At 40.1% G+C, this 23,815-nt stretch overlaps 1 protein-coding gene across 4 annotated transcripts in view; it reads left to right on the top strand.

Annotated features, from left to right (window-relative positions):
* The window catches only part of RESF1 (retroelement silencing factor 1), a 30,787-nt gene extending 7,655 nt beyond the window's left edge, over positions 1-23,132 (top strand). For 2 of the 4 annotated variants that reach the window (XM_051784512.1, XM_051784513.1), the window contains exons 3-6: positions 12,614-12,698; positions 14,596-19,987; positions 20,638-20,712; positions 21,914-23,132. In XM_051784512.1, the coding sequence (XP_051640472.1) occupies positions 14,635-19,987; positions 20,638-20,712; positions 21,914-22,056 (5,571 nt within the window). In that variant the 5' untranslated portion in view covers positions 12,614-12,698; positions 14,596-14,634 and the 3' untranslated portion in view covers positions 22,057-23,132. Of the gene's footprint in view, positions 1-11,887; positions 11,954-12,613; positions 12,699-14,153; positions 14,267-14,595; positions 19,988-20,637; positions 20,713-21,913 lie in introns of those variants that run through there. The other 2 variants (XM_051784514.1, XM_051784515.1) reach the window with 2 other exon arrangements.
* The last annotated feature ends 683 nt before the right edge of the window (positions 23,133-23,815 follow it).

The following is a 23,815-nucleotide window of genomic DNA, read 5'->3' as shown; positions in this document are numbered from 1 at the left end:
AGGACCAGGGCAGTGATCATCTCCCTGTATTCGGCACTGCTGAGGCCACACTTCAAATACTCTGTTTTGGTTTGGGTTCCTCACTACAGAAAAGACAATGAGGTGCTGCAGCCACTCCAGAGAAGAGCACAACAAAGTTGGTGAAGGGTCTGGAGCACAAATCTGATGAGGAGTGTTTGAGGGAGCTGGGGTTCAGCTTGGAGTAAAGGAAGTTCAGGAGGGACCTTATCACTCTCTGCAACTACTTGAAAGAGATTGCAGCCAGGGGCATCCAGTCTCTTCTCCCAAGGTAACAAGCGATAGGACAGGAGGAAATGGCTGGTTAGATTGAATATTATGACAACTTTTTTCACTGAAGGTGTTGTCAAGCATTGGAACAGGCTGCCCAGGGAAGGGGTGAGTCATGAACCCTGGAGGTATTTAAAGAGTTGTAGATGTGTTGCTTAGGGACATGGCACTTGGCAGTGCTGGGTTAATGGGTGGACTCCATCTCAGAAGTCTCTTCCAACCTAAATTATTCTATGATTCTGTGTTGTGCAGTAGATAATTTAGATAATTCTCATTCAAGTCCTTTGGTCTAATCATTGTCATCATCAATTGACATAAATATTTTAAGTTTAAATAAACATAAATACTATAAATATATTTTGTTTGCCATCCTTCATCCTGTGGGGCAAGGTTCTATGAAAGATCGATTACACCTGGTATAATCCTTTATACATTAACTGTTGTCCAAGCCTGAGACTAAAATTGGATCCAGTGGCACCTAGACTCCTCCTGAAACAAGGACTCGAGGCTTTGGGCCTACAGTACTTCACTACACTTGGCTTAAGTATGACTGCAAAATGTAACCACTGGTTTAGCTTGTAATGGCTTGCCAATAGGGACCTGCCCTACTGACAGGGTAAGATATGAGCTCGAGAGAAGAGCTTGGCATGTAACAAGCAGTATAGAAGACCATAGAAGGATGGTCATGTATTGGCCTTAAAAGATATGTGTGATTCTATCAAGTATATAATGGATAGTATAGGAATAGGTAACCAGATGTGTGGTTGGATAAGGAAACCACAAACTGTATTCTGCACTGACTCTGTATGAATGTACTTTTTAAGATAAAACTGTAAGTTGTTTGTTCAAGGGTGTAAAAACCCCACGAAAATTGTCACTTACCGGACATGTACATGGAGGTGCAAACCCCTACGTGCTCCTGGAGCAATAAAGGTGTGCTTTACTCTACAGTGCGTACTGTGTAAGTGATTCCTTTGAATGACTCTCTGAGAAGGTGTTCAGATTCCTTTGAATCACTCTCTGAGGAGGAGTCTAGAAAGCAAGAGTGTCCTTTCTGCTCCTTGTGACTCACTGGGAGGGTGTACGTGACAAACTTTGTCCAAAACTTTTTAATTCTATCAGTGGCAGTGAGAAAGCAGCAGAAAAAATAGCAGACCAAGAGTTAAAACAATAACCTGTGTTGGCAGTGACGGAACACAATTTCCAGGACACTGTTTCCAGTCACAAAATTGGGGAGTGTGTTGAGTGTAGAGATATCTGTTATTAGAGCATCTTGTGGTACCAGCAACTGGAATGAGAGAATGTCTGTGTCAGTAGCTGGAAGGACTGTAGCTCTAGGGAGCATCTCTGCAGGTCCCACAGCTTTGGAGTGCCAGCTTTTTCTGGGTCCAAGCAGGGTTATTGGATGGGCAGAGTGTGTGCTTGTGACTCTAGAGACTGGGGATATGTGGGTTTTAGAGAGACATTCAATCCTAACCAGCCAAAGAGGAGGAAAAGAGATTTGTCTGTCTATACCTCTGTTTTACGTGAATGATGTATGTGAATGCTGTTGAAGGCAGCACCTTATTTGTGGCTGTCTGTCAATGTCTTTTGGGTGTCTCTGGGCTGCATGCTCAGCCTTGCTGCTTGCTGAGCCTTCAAACAGGAAAGCAGCAGCAGCTGTGTCCATGAACCTGCAATGAAGACACTGGATCTCCAAGCTGGGCTCCAGCCTCAGGGCAGGAGGAACCACCAGGTCACAGAGCTGCTGGAGGTATTCGCTTTAACAAGCACTGAAACTATGCTAATAAAAATTTGATGAGGAAGATTTGGTTGGGTTTTGTTTCAATGGCTGTTTCTTGAACTGAAAAGTCTCTGTCCTGTTTCTTTATCTTTTTGGAAAAGGTCCTGTTTGTTCCGATTACTCTTCTCGCTGTGCTAGATTTGGGCCTTGAGGACTTTGAGAATGAAATGTGTTCAGTTAAAAACAAACAAAAAACCAAACAAAAACCCCTGCTAACTAAGTGAAAAATACTGTTGGATAATACTAAATAAAATCACATTAAAAGTCCTGGTCTTTGGAGGAGACAATGCTAAAAACAGAAAGGAAAGCTGTGAAGGAGAGTCTGATACAGCATAAAGGTTATAGGAGTAAAACAGGCCCTTCCCATAAATGTATTTGTGGCAGCAGATGGCATTAGGGCAGCAAAGTCATGGAATCATAGAATATGCTGAGTTGGAAGGGACCCATCAGGATAATTGAGTCCACTTCTTAACCATGACCAGGACACTCCAAGAAGGCTTGGTGCTTTGACCAATTCCTCAGGAAACCTGTTCCAGTGCTCAGCCACCCTCTGGGTGAAAAATCTTTTCCTGATATCCAACCTAAACTTCCCCAGTCTCAGCCTCATGCTGTTGCCTGCCGAGTCCTGTCACTGGTCACTGTGAGAGTCTGAAATGTTAATTGTTAATGACTCAAACAATTGGCTGTTTGCAAAAGCAGCAGGATGCTTTGCTGAGGCCAGGTTTGCACCCCGCAACTGAAGGGGAGGAGAGGTTTTGGATGTGATCTGCATAAGAGCAGCCTAGGTGCAGAACTGGTGAGCACCCATCACTAGAGGATGACCATGACATGTTTAGGTTTTGAGCCCAATAATGGAGGGGGCTGATAAGAAGCAGATCCTGCTAGGTGGGATAGTGGCAGTATCTTCCCTTACACAAGTGCCTCAGTTGTAAAACTCTCCTTCCCCCCATCTCCCAAGGGTATTTCACAGTCACATGCTCATGGGACATTCACACATAGGCCTAAGGGTATTCATCCCATCTGATGAGTGTTATGATCCAATTATTGAAACTATTAGAGAGATGTCTCTGCCCAAATTAAGGTGCAAATGAGACCATATGCTGAAGTCAATAGCACAGATTTTTATTTGACAGTAAATGTGAACTGGAGAGAGAGAGAGGAAGAAACAGGAAAAAGAGAGAGGCAGGTGGAGAGGAAGAGAGTGAGAGAGAGAGATTAAGTAGAAAAATATCATGACTCTGTTATAGGTAAATAAACCAAATCAAAATATAGCAGCAAAATTTATTATAAGATTTATATAAAGTGTAAATAAGCAAATCAGCATGCTGGGCGGCCTGGAGAGACCCCTCCTCTTCCAACGGCCCACAAACTCAATAGAGACAAACAGTAACTTTTATATTTTTTCAACTCCCCTCCCATAGTCACTTGTTAGCTCTTCGCTGGGCTTGAGTTCGCGGGCTTCGTTCTGGTTGGTTCTGTTGCAGGCCCATTTCAATTGCCAGGGACTTTATATTAGTAGTATAAAATTAGCTCAAATGTCCTTGGAGCTGGGTGTGAATATGGTGTCCAGATGTTCTCTTTGGCTCTTCTTTATCATTTTTATCCTTGACTCCTTGGTACTTGTTCTCTTCTTCTTTTCCTAATGAGTACACTTAGACAATATTTTTAGAAAAACAGAATATAGTATACGTGCTCAGTAAAGCAAAATACTTTATCTTGCCAACTAGAAAACTGTCTCAACTTATAATAGTAACAAGGCAGTTAACTATTCCACAGCTCACAACTCCTCAGTCCCAAAAAAAAATTAGCTATAATGTATGAAATGTACATATATATATTTTGATGAGTAAATTTCCCCATTTCTTGCTCATTCCAACTCCGTGGATTCCAATGGCGTCCTGATGGTTTTCTTGTTTTGGTCTTCTTGATGGTGATGGTCCCAGTCTTGTCAACATGAGAATTGGAGTCTGGATCCTATAAGGGAAGCCCATGAAAACAGCTTCTAGTCATCTGGGACCTCTCTGGATACCCCAGACTGCTCAAAAATCATTGAGAGAGCCTTTGCAATGACATCAGGTTGCTCTTTGAGGTCAATAGGCCAAAGTGGGAAATAGGCTGCTGGAAATGGTAGAATGGGAATCTGCAAAGAGAAGTGACAACTCTTTATATGCTTAAGGGTAATGTAACTATTCTGTGATTGATTGTCACTCTGAGATTTAGGTAATTTGCAACAAATTATCTCCTACTTAACGGCTAAAAATTCTTGTGGCAAGAAAACCCCTGTATGCTGGTACTGCTGTGACATCTAAAATACATTTATGAACAGAGGAAAACAAGAATTCTTGGTCTGTACAAACTCTTTCCTTTAGGCACGTTGAGTTGATTCAGGCCATCTTTTTATGACACCATAAGTCAAGCATACTGAATTAATTTTAAATGCTTCAGGTTAAATGAGGCTGGCTGCTACAAGTCCAGAAGCAGAAATGGGTGAGCCAAGTTTTGCTGGCCTGCTGCTGAATTATTGTCTATTCAATTCTTGGAATCTTCTGTTTGCTGAAGTCCATGTTCCTGAGAGGTAGGAAACAACTTGTTAGAGTGTACTGAGAAATGTCAGACTCTCCCAGGAGAATTCTCTTCATGCATGAGCCCCATTTGATATCAGGGGTGCAAACTTCAATATTATCTTCTTAATCTTCTTAATTTCTTAATTTTGGTGCCAAGCCTTTATTCAATCTGTGGGATGGATCACAGATCTGTCTTGGTGTAAATCCACAGATAAGACAGAGGAGATTTGTTTAGTAGTAGCATCTCCAATCTAGGTCAACACATAAGCAACAACTAAGCTTGTGTTTGCATTACATGTAAAGTCTACCAAGAGCTGCCAGGCATGCAGGTGTCATTTGGTGTCAGTGCAATTATTCTGGGGCACTTCTAAGAGTTTTAGCAGGTGGGATTCTCTGTCACCTTCTCTTAAGATTCCAGATACTGCAGCTCGTACCCTTGGCTGCTTGAAGGCAGCTCAGAGCTGAGGAAATGTTCCCTTGGGTTATCCCAAAAGATTCAGTAATAACGTGCAATCACTGTGTTTTGGACATTGCCATAAAAGCATAGTGTTTTCGGTCAACCACTGTCCTAGTCCCAACTTAAGTAATGATACCTGTAAGGGAAAGTGAAGATTTTGCAGTGGGGTAGTCACTGTGTAATTTAAAGACTTGGGCTAAAGTTTTCTTTACTTTCATCTGCTACTCTTGGACTGCAGTTTACTTAAATTATAGGTGTCAATGTTTGCCACCACTCCGATCACAGCAGTGAGTTCTACTTTGGCATTCGAAATGGCCTTGGCCATGGGACAAGAAGAATAGGAATGAATCTGGTTGACAGCCAAACTACATGAATGGGCATAGCCTACGTTTCTTCACAAAGAATTCAGCCGCAAATTTTCCCAATATGGATGTGAAGGACTGTGCTTCCAGTGGTGCACCCTGCAAAAACAGCCCAGGAGTTGATGTGTACCTGGTGATGCCAATTTTGTGCCCCAAAAGGCGCAGTGGAACTGCTCAGTCTTTGAGCAGCGAGGTATTTATTTCAGGTGTAATGGTTGATTAAAGGTGAATTAAAAATTTGCTTATCAAATTAAGTTTACTGTTAAATAAAGTTTGTAATAAGTGCTATAATAACTAACAAAGGTAAGGGTAAATGACTTAGGTAATGTCAAACCACAAAAGCTATGTTACTATAGTGATAAATTGAATAAGATATCCGATTATTTTTAAAGTGTCTGTTTTAAGTATACCTATAGGGAAAGAAGTAATAAAAGGTCAACCACAAGAACTGTGAAAGGAAACTACTGTCTCTGTTAAGAGAATTCCAACATGGCTGACCTTAAAGACTATAATCAAATGGAATCAGTGGTTGTCCTCCCTCAGCAACAGGACAAAGCCCACGAAGGGGAAACCAGTGCTGAAAAAGCCCGCAAAATGGAAACCAATGTGGGTAGAGCCTGCGAAGCAGAAACCAAGCAGGACAAAGCCCACAAAACAGGGACCAATGACAAGATGACATGAGACTGAGGGGGAGGTGGTTGCGAAGGGTATAAAAGATGGAGTTTTAGTTTTTGTTCTTTGCAGACCGCTGGTGAAGCCGAGAGACTTCCCTGGTCACCCAACGCGCTGATTTGCTTATTTACCTTTATTAAATTCTTTAATATTTTCTAATTAAAATTCTCAAGTCTATTTGACTATTACACAGGCAACATTGGGGAACTCCCAGCTCGCGCTGGACAAAGAGTTCCAAAGCAATCAGTGAAAAGTCAGACTATCTATACAATTTTTGAGAGAGATTACATCATCTTTACATGCATATTCATATTATTGCAACATCTAGTTATAATATTCATAGCAACAGAGTCAGGGACGGGGTCATCATTTTGGAGAGAATCTTGGTGGTACTTCCTGTTACTTCAGCCTTGGGGGTCGTCATTTTGCTCCTGTCCCTCAGGTAAACTTTTGAACTTTCTTTAATTCTACTGACTCCAACATGTGTTTGGCAGAAGTTTCTGATATTTGGCAGGAATTTCTGATATTTGGCAGGAGTTTCTGGACCCTGGTCCTTCTCTTTCCCTTTATCTCTCTCTGTGTTCCTTCCATATGTCTTTTTATATGTATGTTAGCATTTTTTGTTGTCTTTATTTTCCTGTGCTCTTACTTTATGTTCTCTCGTGTCACTGTGTCTGCCTTCTTTGGTAAAGTATTATCTTCCATTAGTCCTTGGTCTTGGTTCTTTGTTTCCTTCCATTAGTCCTTGATCTTGGTTCTTTGTTTCTTCGCTCAGAGCATGCATTCAGAGTTAACTCTTCAGGCCTTGTTCTGTTTCAATACTTTTAGGAGAAAGGTTGGATGTGTAATTCATATTCCAATTCCAGGTGGAATGTGTGCACAACAAGGAATAGAGAGGGTGGCCATCTGACTAAAACCCAGGCCTTATGACAATTAAAGAGCCTAGGAGACTTGATATTTGCATTTGGAGGAGGAAGTAGGTTGGGTAAAGGAAACAGACTGCCAGACACTTTCAGAAATACCTTTGGTACTGGCATGTGTGATAGACTACGATGAGTGATATTGTTTATCAAACAGGATGTTCTGCTTGAACCGCTAAGCTAAGACAAATGCTAAACCACAAAGAATTGTGCAAATGCTTACGCAAGGTATACCTTAAGATTGCCAAATGTTCTAAGAACTAAAAGGACCGCCCATATAAGGAAGACGATTGCTGCCAGAGCCAAAGGGCAGAGAAAGAACACCCGAGGAAGACGTCTTACTTCATCCTGGACGACCACCAGGAGGCAGAAAAGACCCCCTAGCAACAGCCCAGGCATGCGCGGAGTACTATTGCCACATCACGGAAAGCGGAACTGGAAGAATATAAAAAGGGACTGTCTTAGCCTGTTAGTGCGGCAGTTGGTGGAGCGGTGACTCCCCTGTCGCCCAGCGCTGCATTTGCTCATATTCTGCTTGCTATATCTGGGTAATTAATAAATTTTAATTGGTACTTTGATCTGTTGGGGTCGTAATTTATGACAGCATGCAAGAAGACTCCTTTAAAAAATAACCCAAACGCCTTACTTTCTGGTCAGGACCCTGGCATTCATCAGGAAGAATATAAAGTTCCTGATGTTCTTTGAGGGCTGAAATTTGGGATTGTATCTTATGCAAGATACCCATCTGTATCTGCTAGGAAAGTCATCAATATACTGTGGTGAAAGACATCAGGAGTGGGAGAAATTTCAGCTAATATTGCTCATGTTATCTTAGTATCAATGGTAGGACTGTAGCCACAGCCTTGAGGTAAATGGGTAGAGATATAAGGAATGCCATTCCAAGTACAATCTAAGTGATCTTGGTAGTCCTAGTTGGTGGGACACTGGAAGAATGTCTTCAATGTCCAAACCATCTATGCATAGATAAGAGGAAAGGTAATTGGTATTGATTACTTTGGCAGCTCTTGAGACCACAGTATGAGGTGGAGAGGAGGCAGAATTTATGCCTTGGTAGCTGTGATGAGTAGAGTGGAAGCTTTTGACAAGGTTTATCATGTTGATCCTCCTATTGAGTCAGAGGGTGCAGAAAATGCCCCCTTCATTTCTAAATTCCTTCTCAGAGAGGAGTCTGGGTGTGGCTGGATCTAGTTCCAACCCCAGACTTAGTCAAAGGTTTATGTCTAAAAAATTATATAGTGTAATTGTAACTTTATGCAACTTCATCCCACAGGCTCAGGAAAGGCAAACCAATATGGAAAAATTGTTCTTTTTTTTTATATGGTGATGTAAAGAACTGATAAAAGGTATTATAGGTAAATAAACCAAATCAAAATATAGCAGCAATTTTTATTATAAGATTTATATAAAGTGCAAATAAGCAAATCAGCATGCTGGGTGGCCTGGAGAGACCCCTGCTCTTCCAACGGCCCACAAACTCAATAGAGACAAACAGTAACTTTTATACTTTTTCAACTCCCCTCCCATAGTCACTTGTTAGCTCTTCATTGAGCTTGAGTTCACGGGCTTTGTTCTGGTTGGTTCTGTTGTAGGCCTATTTAATTGCCAGGGACTTTCCATCAGTAGTTTTAATTAGCCCTAATGTCCTTGGAGCTGGGTATGGGAATGGTATCCAGATGGTCCAGATGTTCTCTTTGGCTCTTCTTTATCATCTTTATCCTTGACTCCTTGATCCTTGTTCTCTTAGACAATATTTTTAGAAAAACAGGATATAGTATACATGCTCAGTAAAGCAAAATACTTTATCTTACCACCTAGAAAACTGTGTCTCAACTTATAATAGTAATAAGGCAGTTAACTATTCCGCAGGTCACAACTCCTCAGTCCCAACAAAGCATTAGCTATAATATATGAAAAGTACATATATATATATTTTGACGAGTAAATTTTACCATTTCTTGCTTATTACAAAGGTAAAAAGTTTTTTGTCATTGCCTCAGGCATGAAACCAAAAAGCCTTTACTGAAAAACTGCAAAAGCTGAGCTGCCTTAATTAAAGACTGCAAAAAGGCGAACTACTTTAAAGACTGCAAGAAGCAAGCTAGAGGAGGCAAGTTGCTTTAGTTGAAAACCTGCTGGAGGCAGGTTGCTGTAATCAAAAAGTAGTTGTTTTAATTGAAAGAGCTTAAAATTAGTTATTTTTATCAAGAAATCCGTACTGGTAATAAAAAATTGTTACAAAAAAGTTACCTTGAATAAAAAGCGTCCAATGCAGTCAGAGAAATGCTACATGGCAAGGACTCACCCTCCCAAATGAGGTATTTATTGGGGAACCAGCCAATGGGCATTCAGAGGCTACCTGCTCTTTAATTAAAATACTGTTACTCATGCTTCTGTTGAATTTCGTACAAGATATGAGGACACTTTAGCAGTGCCTAATGTGGCACGGAGGGCTGCTGCTGCGGGAGCTGCTGCCACTTTGCCTTCTCGTTTGCTTGCTGTCGAAGACTACAGGACAAGAAATCACAAAAGAAGACCAGAGAAGACGACTGTGAGGAGACTAAGGACTGACCCTGCAAGCCAGAGCAGAGCCCATGGTGGTGGTAACTCCTTTCCTGTGCTTCTAGAAGTTGCTCTTGGCTTTGTCCTACTTTTCTATTTTCCTTCTTTTCCTCTGCTCTTTTTGTGTTAGAAAATAAAGTTGAATTATTGTTTTGGAATCCAATATTTGGCCTCGTTTGTACCTTAATCTCACTTGTGGGAATGTTTAGAACCTCTCCACATTCATGGACTAAGGCAAACCTTGCCTCTCTACATCTAAACAGATTGAACAGGTGATAATATGGATGATATTGATGATAATACTGGTTGTTATAAATTAGACCACAATGGATCAATAAACCAATTAGAATTTATTAATTACAGCAAGAGAATATGAGCAAAGTGCAGCGCTGGGCGACAGGGGAGTCACCGCTCCACCAACTGCCGCAACATCATGCTAAAACAGTCCCTTTTTATAGTCTTCTAGTTCCTCTTTCTGTGATGTGGCAGTAGTACTCCGCGCATGCCTGGGCTGTTGCTAGGGGGTCTTTTCTGCCTCCCGGTGGTCGTCGAGGCTGAAGTAAGATGTCTTCCTCTTTCTGCCCTTTGGCTCTTGTGGCTTTTGTCCTCCTTATATGGGTTGTTCTTGCATTTCTTGGAACATTTAGCAATCTTAACGTATATCTTGCTTAAGCATTAGCACAGCTCTTTGTGGTTTAGCACTTGCTTCACCTTAGCTTAGCGGTTAAGCTACACGTCCTGTTTGATAAACAATACCACCCAGCATAGTCTATTACACTGGTTAGATTAATGGACTTACTCAGAATTAGTTACTACACAGTCTAGATAGGTAACTGTAATTACAGTGCATTATATACTGAAGCAACAATAATAAAGCTAGCAAAATAATTGAGCAGAGATTGATATTGCTCACTCATACCAGTGCCTGTGGGCAGAACTCTTTCGCTCAGCCTCGAGGAGTAACCTTGGAGGTGTCCTCAAGGGAGGAATCTCCATACACAGTCCTAGAAAGGGGATGTGAGAAGTGTTGGAAGCATAAAACAGTGAAGAAAATGCAAAGCTCAATATGTGATGGGGCCCATGATGATCATGGAAGCCAGATGGAGGTCAGGTTGTGTTGCCATGGCGTCGGGGAGGAATGTGAAGTGGGGTACAAACTGTGTGGTCTCATTCTTTGGCTTGATACCAGGAAGTGTTTCATACAACTGCTACCAAGTATACCTTCTACCAAGAAATATTCCATACAACACAACCACAAAGAACAGAAGATTCGACTACAGTCCCACTGATAGCGCTTTGCACAATAATGGTTGATAAGGTATAAAAGGACCCTGATTTTGTACCTGACTGGGAGATGAGAATTCAACACAAAAATGGTAGGGACAGGTTGATGGGTTTGTCTTCCTTGCCCTCCCCAGAAGGAGATCTCACCACCATGGAGAACTAAATCTACAAGCCAGTGCTGAGCCCATGGTGGTGGTAACCTATCCTAGTTAGAACAGCTGGGACCATCACTGGATGGATGTAACCCAAAACTGTGTGTTCTATAGCCTTCCATGCCATTTCCCAGAAACTGTTGTCAATAGACTATTTGCACCCTCTGCCCAGAGCAGCCTGACTCCTCAGGCTATAAACTAGGTGTTAAGAAGCCTGCGAGATAGGAGGGTGCTTCTGTCCTCATACCCTTTGTGGAACTCCTCGCCCTGAGGGAAATACTGAGCATTCCTGCCTGAACTGGAGAATATATAATCTTGGAGTCTTGGAACATTTTCAACCACTCATGGGATCCAGAGGAAGACTGCAGACCACCGCTCTCAAACAGACTGAGACCACCACTCTCAACTGGACTGCAATCACCACTCTTCAACCAGACTGTAACCACCACCCTCGACTGGACTGCAGTCACCACTCTTGACTAGACTGCAACAGCACTCTCACCAACAGGTTTTTCCCCTCTCCCTTTACTTTGGACTCAGGGGGCCCAAAGAACACCACTCTGTTCATGCCCCAGGTTGCTGGGTTATACACGTGGGTTTTGTGGGTTAAAACCAATTGTTTGTCTGTATAATCATACTTACTGTATTATTTTATTAAATTGTTATTCTGACTCATAATCTCTCTTTTGAGTTGAGTTCATTTCCCCTGCTGGTTTACCTTTAAACCAGCACATAACCCCTTTTCTGTGCTTCTAGTAATTTCTCTTGGCTTTTCCTACGTTTATGTTTTCCTTATTTCCTTCCTCTCCTCTCCTTTTGTTTTAGAAAATAAAGTTGACTTATTTTGGAATCCAACATCTGGCCTCGTTTGTGTCTTAATCTCGCTTTCAGGTATGCTCAAACTTAATTCCTTTCCACAGGATCAAGGGAAACTTCACCTCTCCATACCTAACAGCTGTATTATTCCTTCTTCCCTGGAATGAACAGCCGTAACAGTTGGACTTGCTGGTCTTTATATAGGTGGCCTGAATTCCCCTCAAATCTCTGTGTGGTGTCTCCACAGAGAGATTTAGGGACATTAAATAAGACACAGGCCAGAGACATGCCTAAAACTATCTGATGGAGAAGTCTAGGGGGGTAAGCATTTTAGTCAGGTAGATTTGTTAAAGAACTGTGCCAAATATCGCTTTTTAAAGTAGCATGTTTCATTGTATTAAAGCTTTTATTAGCTTTATTAAAGAATTTTTAAGGTTGTGATGAGAATTGCAAACTTAATTTTTGTAATCCAGCTAATAATGATGATTGACAAACCAAGGTTGTAGTCATTTTTATTGTTTTGAAAGTGACAATAATTGGATTTTACTCTTGGTGGAGTTGTGTGTTGCATGTAGTCAAAGTTCCTCCTCTAGCAAGGATTTTACATTTACTACTGGTTGTCATCCTAGTCTTGTTTGCCTCCGTTAGTCATGTTTCTAGAAAATGTGTCTTAAATTTCTTCAACAGTTATCTAATTCAAGGACATGGTTGTTTTATTCTCTGCTCATTTTTCAGGAAATACCCTGTGTAACAGTAGCAGTCTGAAATCTTTACATTGGATGCAGAAGCCTGTTGTCTCATCTAAGATTCCTGCATCATTGTAAGTATTGCCTTAACACTGCTGTTGCTGTTTTTTGCTGATTTCATATGCAACCTTGTTTTCTGGTTTTCTTTTGTTATTGGTGTCCTATGAGAGCAGAGGAGGTAAAAGGTAGAGTGAAGAAAGAGCTATCTTTGAATCTTGAAATAACACCTGGAAAATTGTAACACTGAGTCTTATTTTTTATAGGCTAGATACGAGTGAAACTTCTGATTTCCAAGCTTGAAATCAGAAGAGTGTTAAAATCTAAAAGAGGCCATGAAGGAAAGTCAGGAGCCTTGGGTGATCTGGGAGAAGTGGCATGAAACATTTTGTTGAGAAACTGTCTAATACCTTGCACAAAGTAAGGTGTTTATTATGTCCTAGCTGGATTTGACCATACTGAGAGGAACTTGTTGAGATGCAGGCTGCATTCATGCTTGTAGGTTGTCATTTTGAAGACTGAAATAAAGTTTGGCTTTGAAGCCATTGTCTCTAACAGCTTTACAGAGTAACATGCTCACCCAGTTGGGCTTGTTGGTAATACATGTACATTCTGCAATATAACACATGGAGACATAGAGATACGTGTAGGTGAGATACTTGTAGGTGAGATCTCCATCTTCACTGTGAGAGGGACCAGCTTTTATACTGCTGAAAAAACAAGCTTACATAACTACTCGTGTGGAAAAACATCTGTTTTCCTTCTCCTCCTGGATTCCACCCAAAACCTGGCCCAGGGCTCAAGGGGAAAACCAGTGGAGTCAGCCTTGACCATCTACTGCTAAACAAGGCCAGGCATCTACTTCCATGGCCTTGACCAGTCTCTGAATATGGAAAGAGAAGTGTCATATTTTGCTAACAAGCATACATATTTCATTAATGAACAGATACAAATATTATTTAGTAATGAGCAGATACTAATATATCTTACTAAAAAGCACATGTATTTTGTTAATGAGCAGATACACAGGTGTAGTCTTATCATACTATGTATTTCACTAAGAATTATATGTAGTTTTAGCCAATGAGTAGATACACAGATTAGGGGGATCTGTGTATCTACTCATTGGCTAAAACTGCGAAGCCCAGCCATGATGAGATACACAGATAAGTATAATGTTAGTTGGAAGGTTCATCTGGAGGTCAACTTTGGCTCAGGGCCTGTTGTTCAGGCCTCAGTACTTCACTTTGTCACCTCCTGAAGGTGTGTGTACTGCAGTAGTAGAAGTGATGATGTCATCTCCATGCTTCATGCCTTCTCCCAGCTGTGTAAGTTCATGCTACAGCGTTAGAATTATGAGAGCTTTCCTTGCAGCTCACTAGAGGCAGAGTTATGTTCCTCAAAATTAAAATAAAACTAGTGGGCCACATTTTTGTGAGAGGTTTTTACTAAACCCAAGTTCATTTTTTCTTTTTTTTTTGTTGTTGTATTTGAAGGTATAACTGAAATCAGGTCTTCTCATCTGAAAACTCTGGCCTGTATTTTATTCTGCTGGTGCTTCTCGTGCTCAGCTCTTAAGCATTGCTCATTGTGCCCTGTTGTACAAATACCTTGGGGTTTTTTTCCATTGTTTTTGGATGAGAAGGTAAATATAGCCATCTATTGTTAAATTAAAAAATTGAATGATAATAGAATTAGCAGGATAATGTGAGGATTTTGTTAGTCATTAGACAGTCAATAGGGTTGTTAGTTGCTGCTCTTTTTGTACCTTAACAGCATTCTGGGAAATAATTTATGCAACTTGGACATTGACAGTATTGATGTCCATGGGATGTGCCAGTGGGGTTGCTCTCCTACCTAGCAATTTAAGTTCAGCAGTTCTGTTCATAATGCATTCTGAATCATTACTTAGTAAGTGAAATAGGTTTTGATCAAAAGATTAAGATTGTAATATTTTTAAGCATTTTTTTTTAGCATTTTGGGTTTACCTGAAGAAAAAGAAATCAAGAGAAGATGGACTGGAATGGAGGACCAGTCCAGAATGCTAATGCAAATATGAACCTTCAAAGTGAAGGAGCTTATCACACTCAGTTGCTTTCTAATGGACATACCTTTCCTCAGACAAATGCCAGCTCCTCTACAAATGCATGCACTTATGCTGAAAGTAACCAGTTTATGTATCTGCCAGCTGTCAAGGTTGCCTTCCCTCTTGTGAATGCTGAAGGATTCAAAACTTCTGATCAGACCTTACCAGGAGCATCTGTGACTGGTAATAATTTTTTTATGTCAAAATACTCAGTTAAACAACATCCGCAGATGTATGTACCAGCTCAGAAACCTCCCATTCAGCAGTCACCTTCTCAGGCAGAGATGGTTCAGACTTCTTGGCCAGTCTCTAATGCCTACAGTTATTCCTGTAGAAATGTACCTCCCCTGTCTTCTCAAATGAATGCTGGAAATAGTGTGAGGAGTGTACATCAGGGACCTCAGTATGCTGCTACAAACACTTACACTGCGCAGCCACAAATACTGCAGCAGAATTCTGTGAGATTTGCAGCATTATATCAAAGTAGCACTCATTCCCAGAATAATTCTGTGTCTTTTGGTACATCCGGGCAACAAGTCCAAACCCATATATTTCAGTCCAATACTCAGTGCAAAGGTTCATACTCAATGAATCAAAATATTGAAACAAATGTACAGCTCCCACAATTTCAGCCAAGTCAGATGGAATCACAAGCTCCTAGAGGATGTTCTGCACCATCTTTGTTGCCTACCAACTGTGTTTCAAGAGCTGCTGCACAATCTTCAATAGGTGTACCACAGGAAGTACAAAACATGTCTAATGGATACACCCTTAGCCAACAGAGGAGCCCACTGGATCAAAAAAATTCTTCTGGTTTTAACAGCATTCAGCAACACTGTCAGAAGCAGCAATGTGGAGAAGTCAGTCAATCAGTTAAGAGTTTCTGTAGTTCAAATGGAAGTGTGACAGCAAATGGTTCTTTTAATGAAATGACTGTACCATCCTCTGGCATTCCCGAAGACCTGTTGGATATTGTGAAAGAAATAGAAGCTCTTTCTTCCAAGCCACCGAGTGATCCTCCTCCAGTTCAAGAAAGCCAGACCAGTAATTTAATGAATGGACCTGTTAATTCTCAACTATATTCATCATCAGCGGATGAAAGAAAAATTGTAAAGGACAGACCAGCTTGGGACGCTGAGAGGCTGTACCGTATTAAAAAAAACTGGCCCCTGCTTGAAAGGCTTTTTAAAAGAAAATTATTAGCAGCTTCAAAGCATGATGGAAACACTCCCCCTCCTCCCTACGGTTATCAGTGTACTCCTGCTAATTGTCTTCCATGGGTGCCCAAACAAAATGTACCACCTTCCTCAACTCAAACAATGATGACAGAGAGTCAAACACTTAAGATTTCACATGAAGAAAGAAAGGACAAAAATCTAGCCAATGCTGATAACAGAAGATTAGAGAGGACTCAAAGTAACCCGCAGGTGGTGCAGGGAAGCCTTCCATCAAGCTTAGCTCCTATTCCCTCTCAGAGCAAACTCCCAGCTCAGTTAAATAATCCTGAGAGCACTCCCACCATGGAACAACAGGATGTTCATGCCTTGGCCTCTTCTCAAGAAACTGCAGTTTCCTTGAACAACGCTTCATGTTTTAGTCAAGCAGGTAGCTCTGTCAAAATTGCATCAAAGAGTGTGCAAATTAACCCCGAGAACTCATCGTTTCTTCAGTTTGTATTAAGTAGCACAAATGCATTGAAAGAGAAGACAGCTGGTGCTACTGCTGATAAAATACTGACTAGTCTCCTGTGTAATGACAAACAAATGGTAGATACATCTGTCTCAGGTGGAAGCTTGCAAAAAGACACTAGTGAGAGGAACGTAGAAAGATTGAAAGGTGAGCAGGCATCTGTGGTTCACACAAACTCTCCTGTATCGGAAATAACTAAATCTGGTGAAGCTAAATTCCAGAATGAGGTAGCTCAGAAAAAAATGCCGTTTATTGAAAATACATCCTGTAAACAGATCAATTGTACTTACACTATGGAAGAGCTAACTGCATGTCTGAGCTTGTGGCGGAAGCATTCATCAGAATCTGTAAATGTGCAAAAAAACCAGTCAAGCGAAAGCCCCACAGCAAATCAGATTTCACCCTCCAGCCAAAACACAAAAAAGAGAGAACAAAATAATGTTCTGGTTAGTATGGATGAAGCAGTGTTGCCTATAACAACTACCTCTGTAGGACAAAAACTTGATACACTGACTTCCAGTTTGATAAAAAATTTTGAACCTCAGGTTGCAGTTGTCTCTCCTTTAGTACTTTCTGAACAGAGAACACAGAGTGAGCAAGCAGACAAAATCCCAGCATCTAAAGATAAAACCTATCCAGTGATTGATTTGGAGAGCGCATGTAGCTTGCAAGAAGTGGGGGAAAATGGTTTAAATGTGGCAAATACTGACAAAGGAGCAATAGAAAATGCTTGGTCATCACCCAGTGATTGTATTCTGGAACAGCAAGTGGACTCGCATTTGCAACAGATCAAATTAGGTGATGAAAACAGAAGAGTAAAAACCAGTGTGAATGGAAATGATTCATATAATGAAAACCAAAGGAAGGTTAATCAGTCTGCGCAAGATACCAGAGAAAATCTGCAACTTGAATTACAAAACAAGATTTCTTTTCCTGAATCTGGCATAAATTTTTCTAGTCAAATCTCCCTAGAAGGTGTAGGAGATCATAAAGACAAGCAAACTATGTTAGAGACAGGAGATACATCCACAGCTGTGTTGGAAGATCAGATGTTTTGTATTTCTAGTGTATGTTCTCTTGTAGAAGGTGATAAATTTTATAATCCACAAATAGCAGGCATCTTCAGGTCAGTGTATGAGACACATACATCAGAAGGAAAAGGATCTGATGCAAGGGAAAAGGAACAACGTCCGGACTTGCATAAAAATGGGCTGAGCAGTAACACTCCCCAGAAAGAGAGCTTGCTGCTGAAGATGTTGGGAGAATCATCAAGCTGCATGAGTAAGGCGGATAAGATTTTGCATGGTAGCACAATGAGTCATTTAGAGAAAGAAAGCAGTGGCAATCCTCTTAAGGTAGTTTCTGCCTCAGAACAAAACGTGTCATCTGAGGCATCTTTCAAGCATCCTGAAAATTGCTTAGAAAATCTTGCTAATATAAACCAGAAGTTAGCTCAACATTCACTAGGTTCTTCTATCAGCATAACTGCTGAAACAAATGCATCCACTGTTCCAGGAGACCACAGTACACAAAATGCCATACCCACTAAAAATAGCACAGAGGAAGAAATAAACTCTTTTGGACGAAAACCTTGTAAATACCTAAAAAATCAGCTGTCTGAACTAGTGAAAGAGTTTCCATATGGCCTTCAAAGTGCTGATATGCTAAGAAAAGAGCCAGCACAAAGTCATTCTGTGGCTGAAGGGATGGAGAATCAACCTCAAAGAAAGATTAAAATTTGTGACAAGAATTCTAATTTGAAAGACCCAGTAAATCAGATAAAAATTGCAGTGTTAAGCTCTGATCAGGTTCAAGAGCTGTTTCCTGAACACAAACAGTGTCCCTCTAGTGACAAGAGAGCAGTGAGTCAACAGTCAGAAAAGACTTCAGCTGAGGAGAACCCTGAAGGCAGTGTTCTGCCTAGTCAGAGTCTTTGTAAGAAGGAAAAAAAAACTCAAGAAAATTCCAACTCCAGTGAAAAAAATGAAGATTGTTCATTAACGGGTTGTGTATCTGTAGGATGTAAAATACCACACTGTCCCAGTAAATCAGGAACATCTGGTTCAGAGAAAAATGATTATCAACTTTCAAAAGCTGAAAATAGTAGCTCTGCAGAGAGACAAGAAAACAACAGTAAATCTGATGCCCTAATAAAAAACCACTGTGCAGTGGGAACCCAGACAACTTCTGAAGAAATCCAAACCAGTATTAGCAAAAATAAAGAAGATATTTGCATATACACCTCTGCAATGAACAAAAACCCTAGTCTGAACATCAATAATGAACACATACTGCCTACAATAAAACAGGAAAATACCGGACCACTTAATTGTTTTGAAAACCAAGATGCTGATAAGTATAAATGCAGCAGCCAGAAGGAAGAGCTACAAAGTGACAAAGGAACCCCACTACCAAGCAGAGAATTTCATTCTGACAAAAAAAAACATCAGACAGTTTCAGAAGAATTGCTGGAGAAAACTGGTCACACACATGCAGACAACATGACAAAGTCATCTGGAAAGAAGGAGAGAGTTTTCAAAACTGAGTTATTTTCAAGAGATAAAACCAAACCAGCTTTGACCATGAAATCCAAAAAGCACATTCACAAATTTATGAAATCAGAAACTGTAGAAATTAAGCACTCTGAAGTCAATCAAAGGCAAAATATTAAAACTTGTGAAGAGAACTCAGCTGAAGGACAGAACTGTAGTAAAGAAAAGGAGATGCTTGGGCAAGATGTAGGAATTAATGTCAAAGAGAAAGACAAACTACCAGCAGAAATAAAACATAAAAAGCTGAATAGTTACCGAGCTGATGCTGTAAGGTTCTCAAATTTTGGTGCTGTAGACTTTAAGTCAAAAAACACAAAATACTCTCCGCATAAATCTGTGAAAGTTCATCCTTCACAGGAGCAGCCATACAAACGGAAGATGAAGGAAAACCTGATGGGGAAGAGAGAACTTAAGAAAGCAAAGGTGGAAGATGAAAGACTGAAACAATCAGAAGGAAAGAATTTTAAGCAAATTACACATAATTGCATGATAAATTCTGACAGAGCTAAAAGATTGAATGGAGAAAATGTCTGGAAACCAAAGAGTTCCTTAGCAGATCACTCTGTGCTTAAACTACAGAGAAAAAGGGCTCTATCTTCTCCCATGTCTAAAAACTACTTTTCTAACAAAGAAAGACGTCTCGATGGTCAAAACAAAGACAAGTGCTCTGAGAAAATGTTTCCTGATAAAAACCTGCTATACATAAATAGAAGAAATAACAGACTGAAGTTGCATCTTCAAAAGGAACCAAAAAAACACTACCTGAACAGGGTCGCGTTTAAACGTACGGCACAGGAGCGCATATACCTGACAAAACTAGAGACATCACCTGTCAGACCCGTCTGGCATCGAAAGACCAAAGTGTCACAAAACAGTGATTCGAAAAAAGAAGCGCCTGCCTCAGCAGCTGAGAAACCATGCAAGCAGGAAGTACTTGAGTTTAAGCTGTGTCCAGACATACTGTTCAGAAATCCAACCACTGGCGAAGAAAGCTTAGCTGTGAAGAATTCCCTGGAAAGAGATAAAGTTGTTGTAGCAGGTATGACGCTATCTTGATTATTAATTTGTAAGTAAGAAGTATGTACTCCTTTTTCAGTTCGTGTTGTCTGAAACTACAGACAGTGGAAACATGAGACTCTAGAAGCTGAAGGCTGAGATATCATAGCTAGTTCTCTGACAGACCATAGACGTGTGTTAAGCTGAAAAAGAACAGCTTGGCTTGTTTGTAGAAAGTAGATTCTTTTGGCATAGTTACCAAAGGTGATCTGATCTGTATTCAGTGTTCACCTGGATATACGTAAGTCTGGCTGGGCAGACAGTGGAGGGAGGGATCTTTTATGCCACTGAGGAAGAGAGAGAGCTTAGGTCTGACATATCCTGCACAAAGTCCCCATAACCTTTGCCATCGTTGCTTTAAGCTGCCCTTTTCCCTCCTCTTCTTTCCTGTCCCAAATCTTTCAGCATCTTACATGGTGCATTGTGAAGCATATTTATGTCAAATTCTGTACCTGATTTTTAAATAAAGCCAAATCTTAAATTGCACATAGCAACCCTTGCAGTCATTTTCACATCCAAAGGGAATTTCCTTTTGCATGTGCTAGTATATATGTTAAAACTTGATGCTGAATAGAGACCAAAACTTGTGATATAGGAAGACCCCAAATTTTTTTTTTTAAATTTTCTTTTTAGGTGTCAAGAGTAAAAAAGAAGATTGGTTAAAATGTGAACCACTGAAGCAAAAGAAACTGGAAGAGATCTCTACAGGTGAAATGACTTCTGAGTATCCAGTTTGAAATATAAGCTAAATAGTCTTTGCTTGGTATTAAGTGTTCATTTACAGTAGCAAACCCTAATAAAGGATTCCAACTTATTCTTTACTAGTTCTGCTGATTAAATGGATACTGTAGAGTAGACATATGAGTTTCAAAGATCTGTGGAGCTTTCTACTGCTGTATGAATATACTGTTGGAGATAGTTGAAATTTTCCTGCATACCTGTGTGCTGTTGACTTGGGTGTAGCACTGGTAACAACATTCAAGTACAGTTTTAAATCGTAGGTAAAGACCAAGCTAGCTCTTTCACACTTTAAAATGTAGGAAGTGATGTAGCAAAATCCAGTGTGAGCCTTTAAAAACAGAAAGTGATTTTTTTTTTTAATCTGGCTTTCACAATACGTTGCTGCTGTCCACGCATACACCTGTGCTCACAAGTTCCAGGACCTGTGTCCCAGTAGTCTGGTCAAGATTACTTGTATGACACATAAAGGAAAAGTGGGGCCACTACTACATCTTCCTTGTTTCATTTGATTGGCAAATTGCTTTTCGGATGGTCTTCTATACTGTTTAGGAGTCAACTGTTACAATAGCGGCATCTTTCATCTCAGGATCTTGCTTGTTCCATCCTTTGTTTGCAAACTTCTTGGGTGAGGTTGCTCCCAACTGTCTTTGCTTCTTTGCTTTAAGTATCTTTCTAGCTATAATCTTGTTTTTCTACTCATCTGAAAGGAAACAGAATGGTACATTCAGCATGCTGTAGCCATGTTGCCATCCGCTTCTTAACTTGTCAGCAGAGGACTTGCATGCTCATATCTGTGTTGTGGTGTTGATGCAAGCAACATATTCTGCAATATCTGCATCTTTTAATGCTGTTGCCTGTGTCCTTGGCTATTGGTCCCTGCCATCCTTTTAGCCCTTCCTCTTACTTCTTCTCTTGGTTTCAAAAATGCACGTTTTCCATCACACCTTTCTTAATATTCTTCAGAAATCTCGGTTGTGAAGACACCCAAATGGCCATTTTGTGCTTAAAGATGCATTGGAGATTGATTTAAATCTGAGGCACCTGCTGCTTTAGGAAGGAAGTTTGTGGCATCCTTTTTGACACTGGAGGGCCCCAAGTACCACATGCAGAAGGAGTAGAGTCCTTTGACGCTCAGACTCTTGCTTTAACCTGCTTGTCTGTCTTGCAGCTGAGGACAGTATTCCACTTGATACAGCTATACAGATCCTGGATGGAGATGGAGAGACTCTTCACATTCCAAGCAAGGACTCAAAAGAGATGTTTCAGACCTACAGGAAAATGTATCTGGAAAAAAAGATGCAAAAGCCTTGATAGCGCTCCTGCATCAGAGGTCTTGCTCAGTATCACTGAGAAAAAAATGCCACCACTAAGATGCTTTTTTTCAGTTTACTTCATATATCTGAATAATTGTAAAAAACACAGTTTTTTTGGTAGGTGTTGGGAATTCCCCCCCCTGTTTTCCTCATATTTGTGAATAATTGACATCTTTTGTATTTATTGCACAAATATACTTTGGTGCTGCAGATGCTGATGTTAAATGTACTGTTTCTTTAGGCATGTCTGAATTTTTTTTTTTTTAAGATAGGGCAGTTTTTTTGAATCTTGATCAAAAAAAAGATCAAACTCATTTAAATTGCCACAACCTCTTTTCTGATTCTCAAAAACTTTACTTGTGGTATTTTCCATTATGGCAGTGGAAGAATATTTCTACTGGAAAGGGATTGCAGTGGGTTTCCAAGCATTACACTTCTATTTTCCACTTATACTAGTCTGATAGTTTTGCTTCTATAAAGGCTTTTGTTTTTGTAGAAACCTTTTTTTTTTTTTTAAACTGGGAATAGAACTTTAAAGCCCTCAAATCAAGCATACAGATCAGGGGTATTTATGAAGTATCTGTGCTGCTACCCAGTTTTGTTACATTTGTTTTTGTGGAACTTGTACAAATTGAATTGAGTTCTTAGTTTTAACTCAGTGCTGTAAACAGTGCTGTAAAGTGTTAGTTGAGTGAAGACTTCTCTTGTTTTTCTTTCTTTCTCTAGCTTTCTTTACACTTGAAAGAAAAGTGCTATTGTTGAAGTGCTGGGAGTTTGAAATTCACTCTTGTCTGGACCATGTTGCTCAATTTAAACAGACTGTAATTAATTTCTTTTATTATAAAGTCTTAGATAATGTTTGATTTCACATTCACTGTGACAGAAGAGTTATATTTGTTGCTGGGTATCTTTTGTTTAAGTGCCTTTTCATTATTATTCAAAATTTTGGATCAAATAATATTTTTTCAGAAATTTCGTACTTGATTCTATCTGGTTAAACCTTTATGCTCAAAGAAAAACCTGTAGATATTTCATTGAATGACTTTTATACTTGAAATAAACTTTGGAGGACTATGCCTTGTCTTTTTTTTTTCTTAGTTAAAAAGTATCAAGCTGTGTTTATTGCAGTTAAATAGGCATTGAAAATAGTCCTTTAGATCAAAAGCAGGTTTGAAATAAATGCTGGATCTTCCGTGTTCAAGGGAAGTAGCTGCAAGTGAGAACTGGACTTAAGCCCAAGCTTTTTCTACTGAAATCTTAACAACACATTAAGGAAGCATCAGAAATGTGTTCTGTCTTCTTCAGCATGTTTTTTTTCATTCCTGCTCTGACTTGGAATTGGGAATTGGCTGGCAAGCCTTCAGTACTACTCCGTTGGTGACTAGGTATGTGTGCAGGCATCTCTAATTATCCAGTGGAGCATAATATCCCAATATCCTAACTCTCTCTGTATGCTCAATTAAAAATAGGCTTTTTGGGGAGACAGAAGTCCTCACCTTCCATCAAATGTATGTTTATTCTCTCAAACTGGGAAACCGTTTGGGAAGATTTTAATTCCATCTGGCACAGCTGTCCTAGTAACTTAGACTTTTGTTTGTTTGTTTTTCTGGCTGGATACCAAACTATTAGTCTGTGGAGATTGTTGCCTCTGAAGGATTTTGTAATAGTGTTGGCAACTCTGAGAAGATTTTATTTTGCATTTTCGTGGGAGTTTAGTTACCTGTATTATGCTGCCTGCACTGGGGAAGATTCATTGC

The sequence above is a fragment of the Manacus candei genome, unplaced genomic scaffold, assembly GCF_025592945.1.
Source record: "Manacus candei isolate 608988 ecotype Guabito, Panama unplaced genomic scaffold, ASM2559294v1 h1tg000018l, whole genome shotgun sequence".
Classification (NCBI taxonomy): domain Eukaryota; kingdom Metazoa; phylum Chordata; class Aves; order Passeriformes; family Pipridae; genus Manacus; species Manacus candei.
The sequence above is the reverse complement of the archived record's forward strand: the minus strand, read 5'-3'. Positions and strand labels throughout refer to the sequence as shown.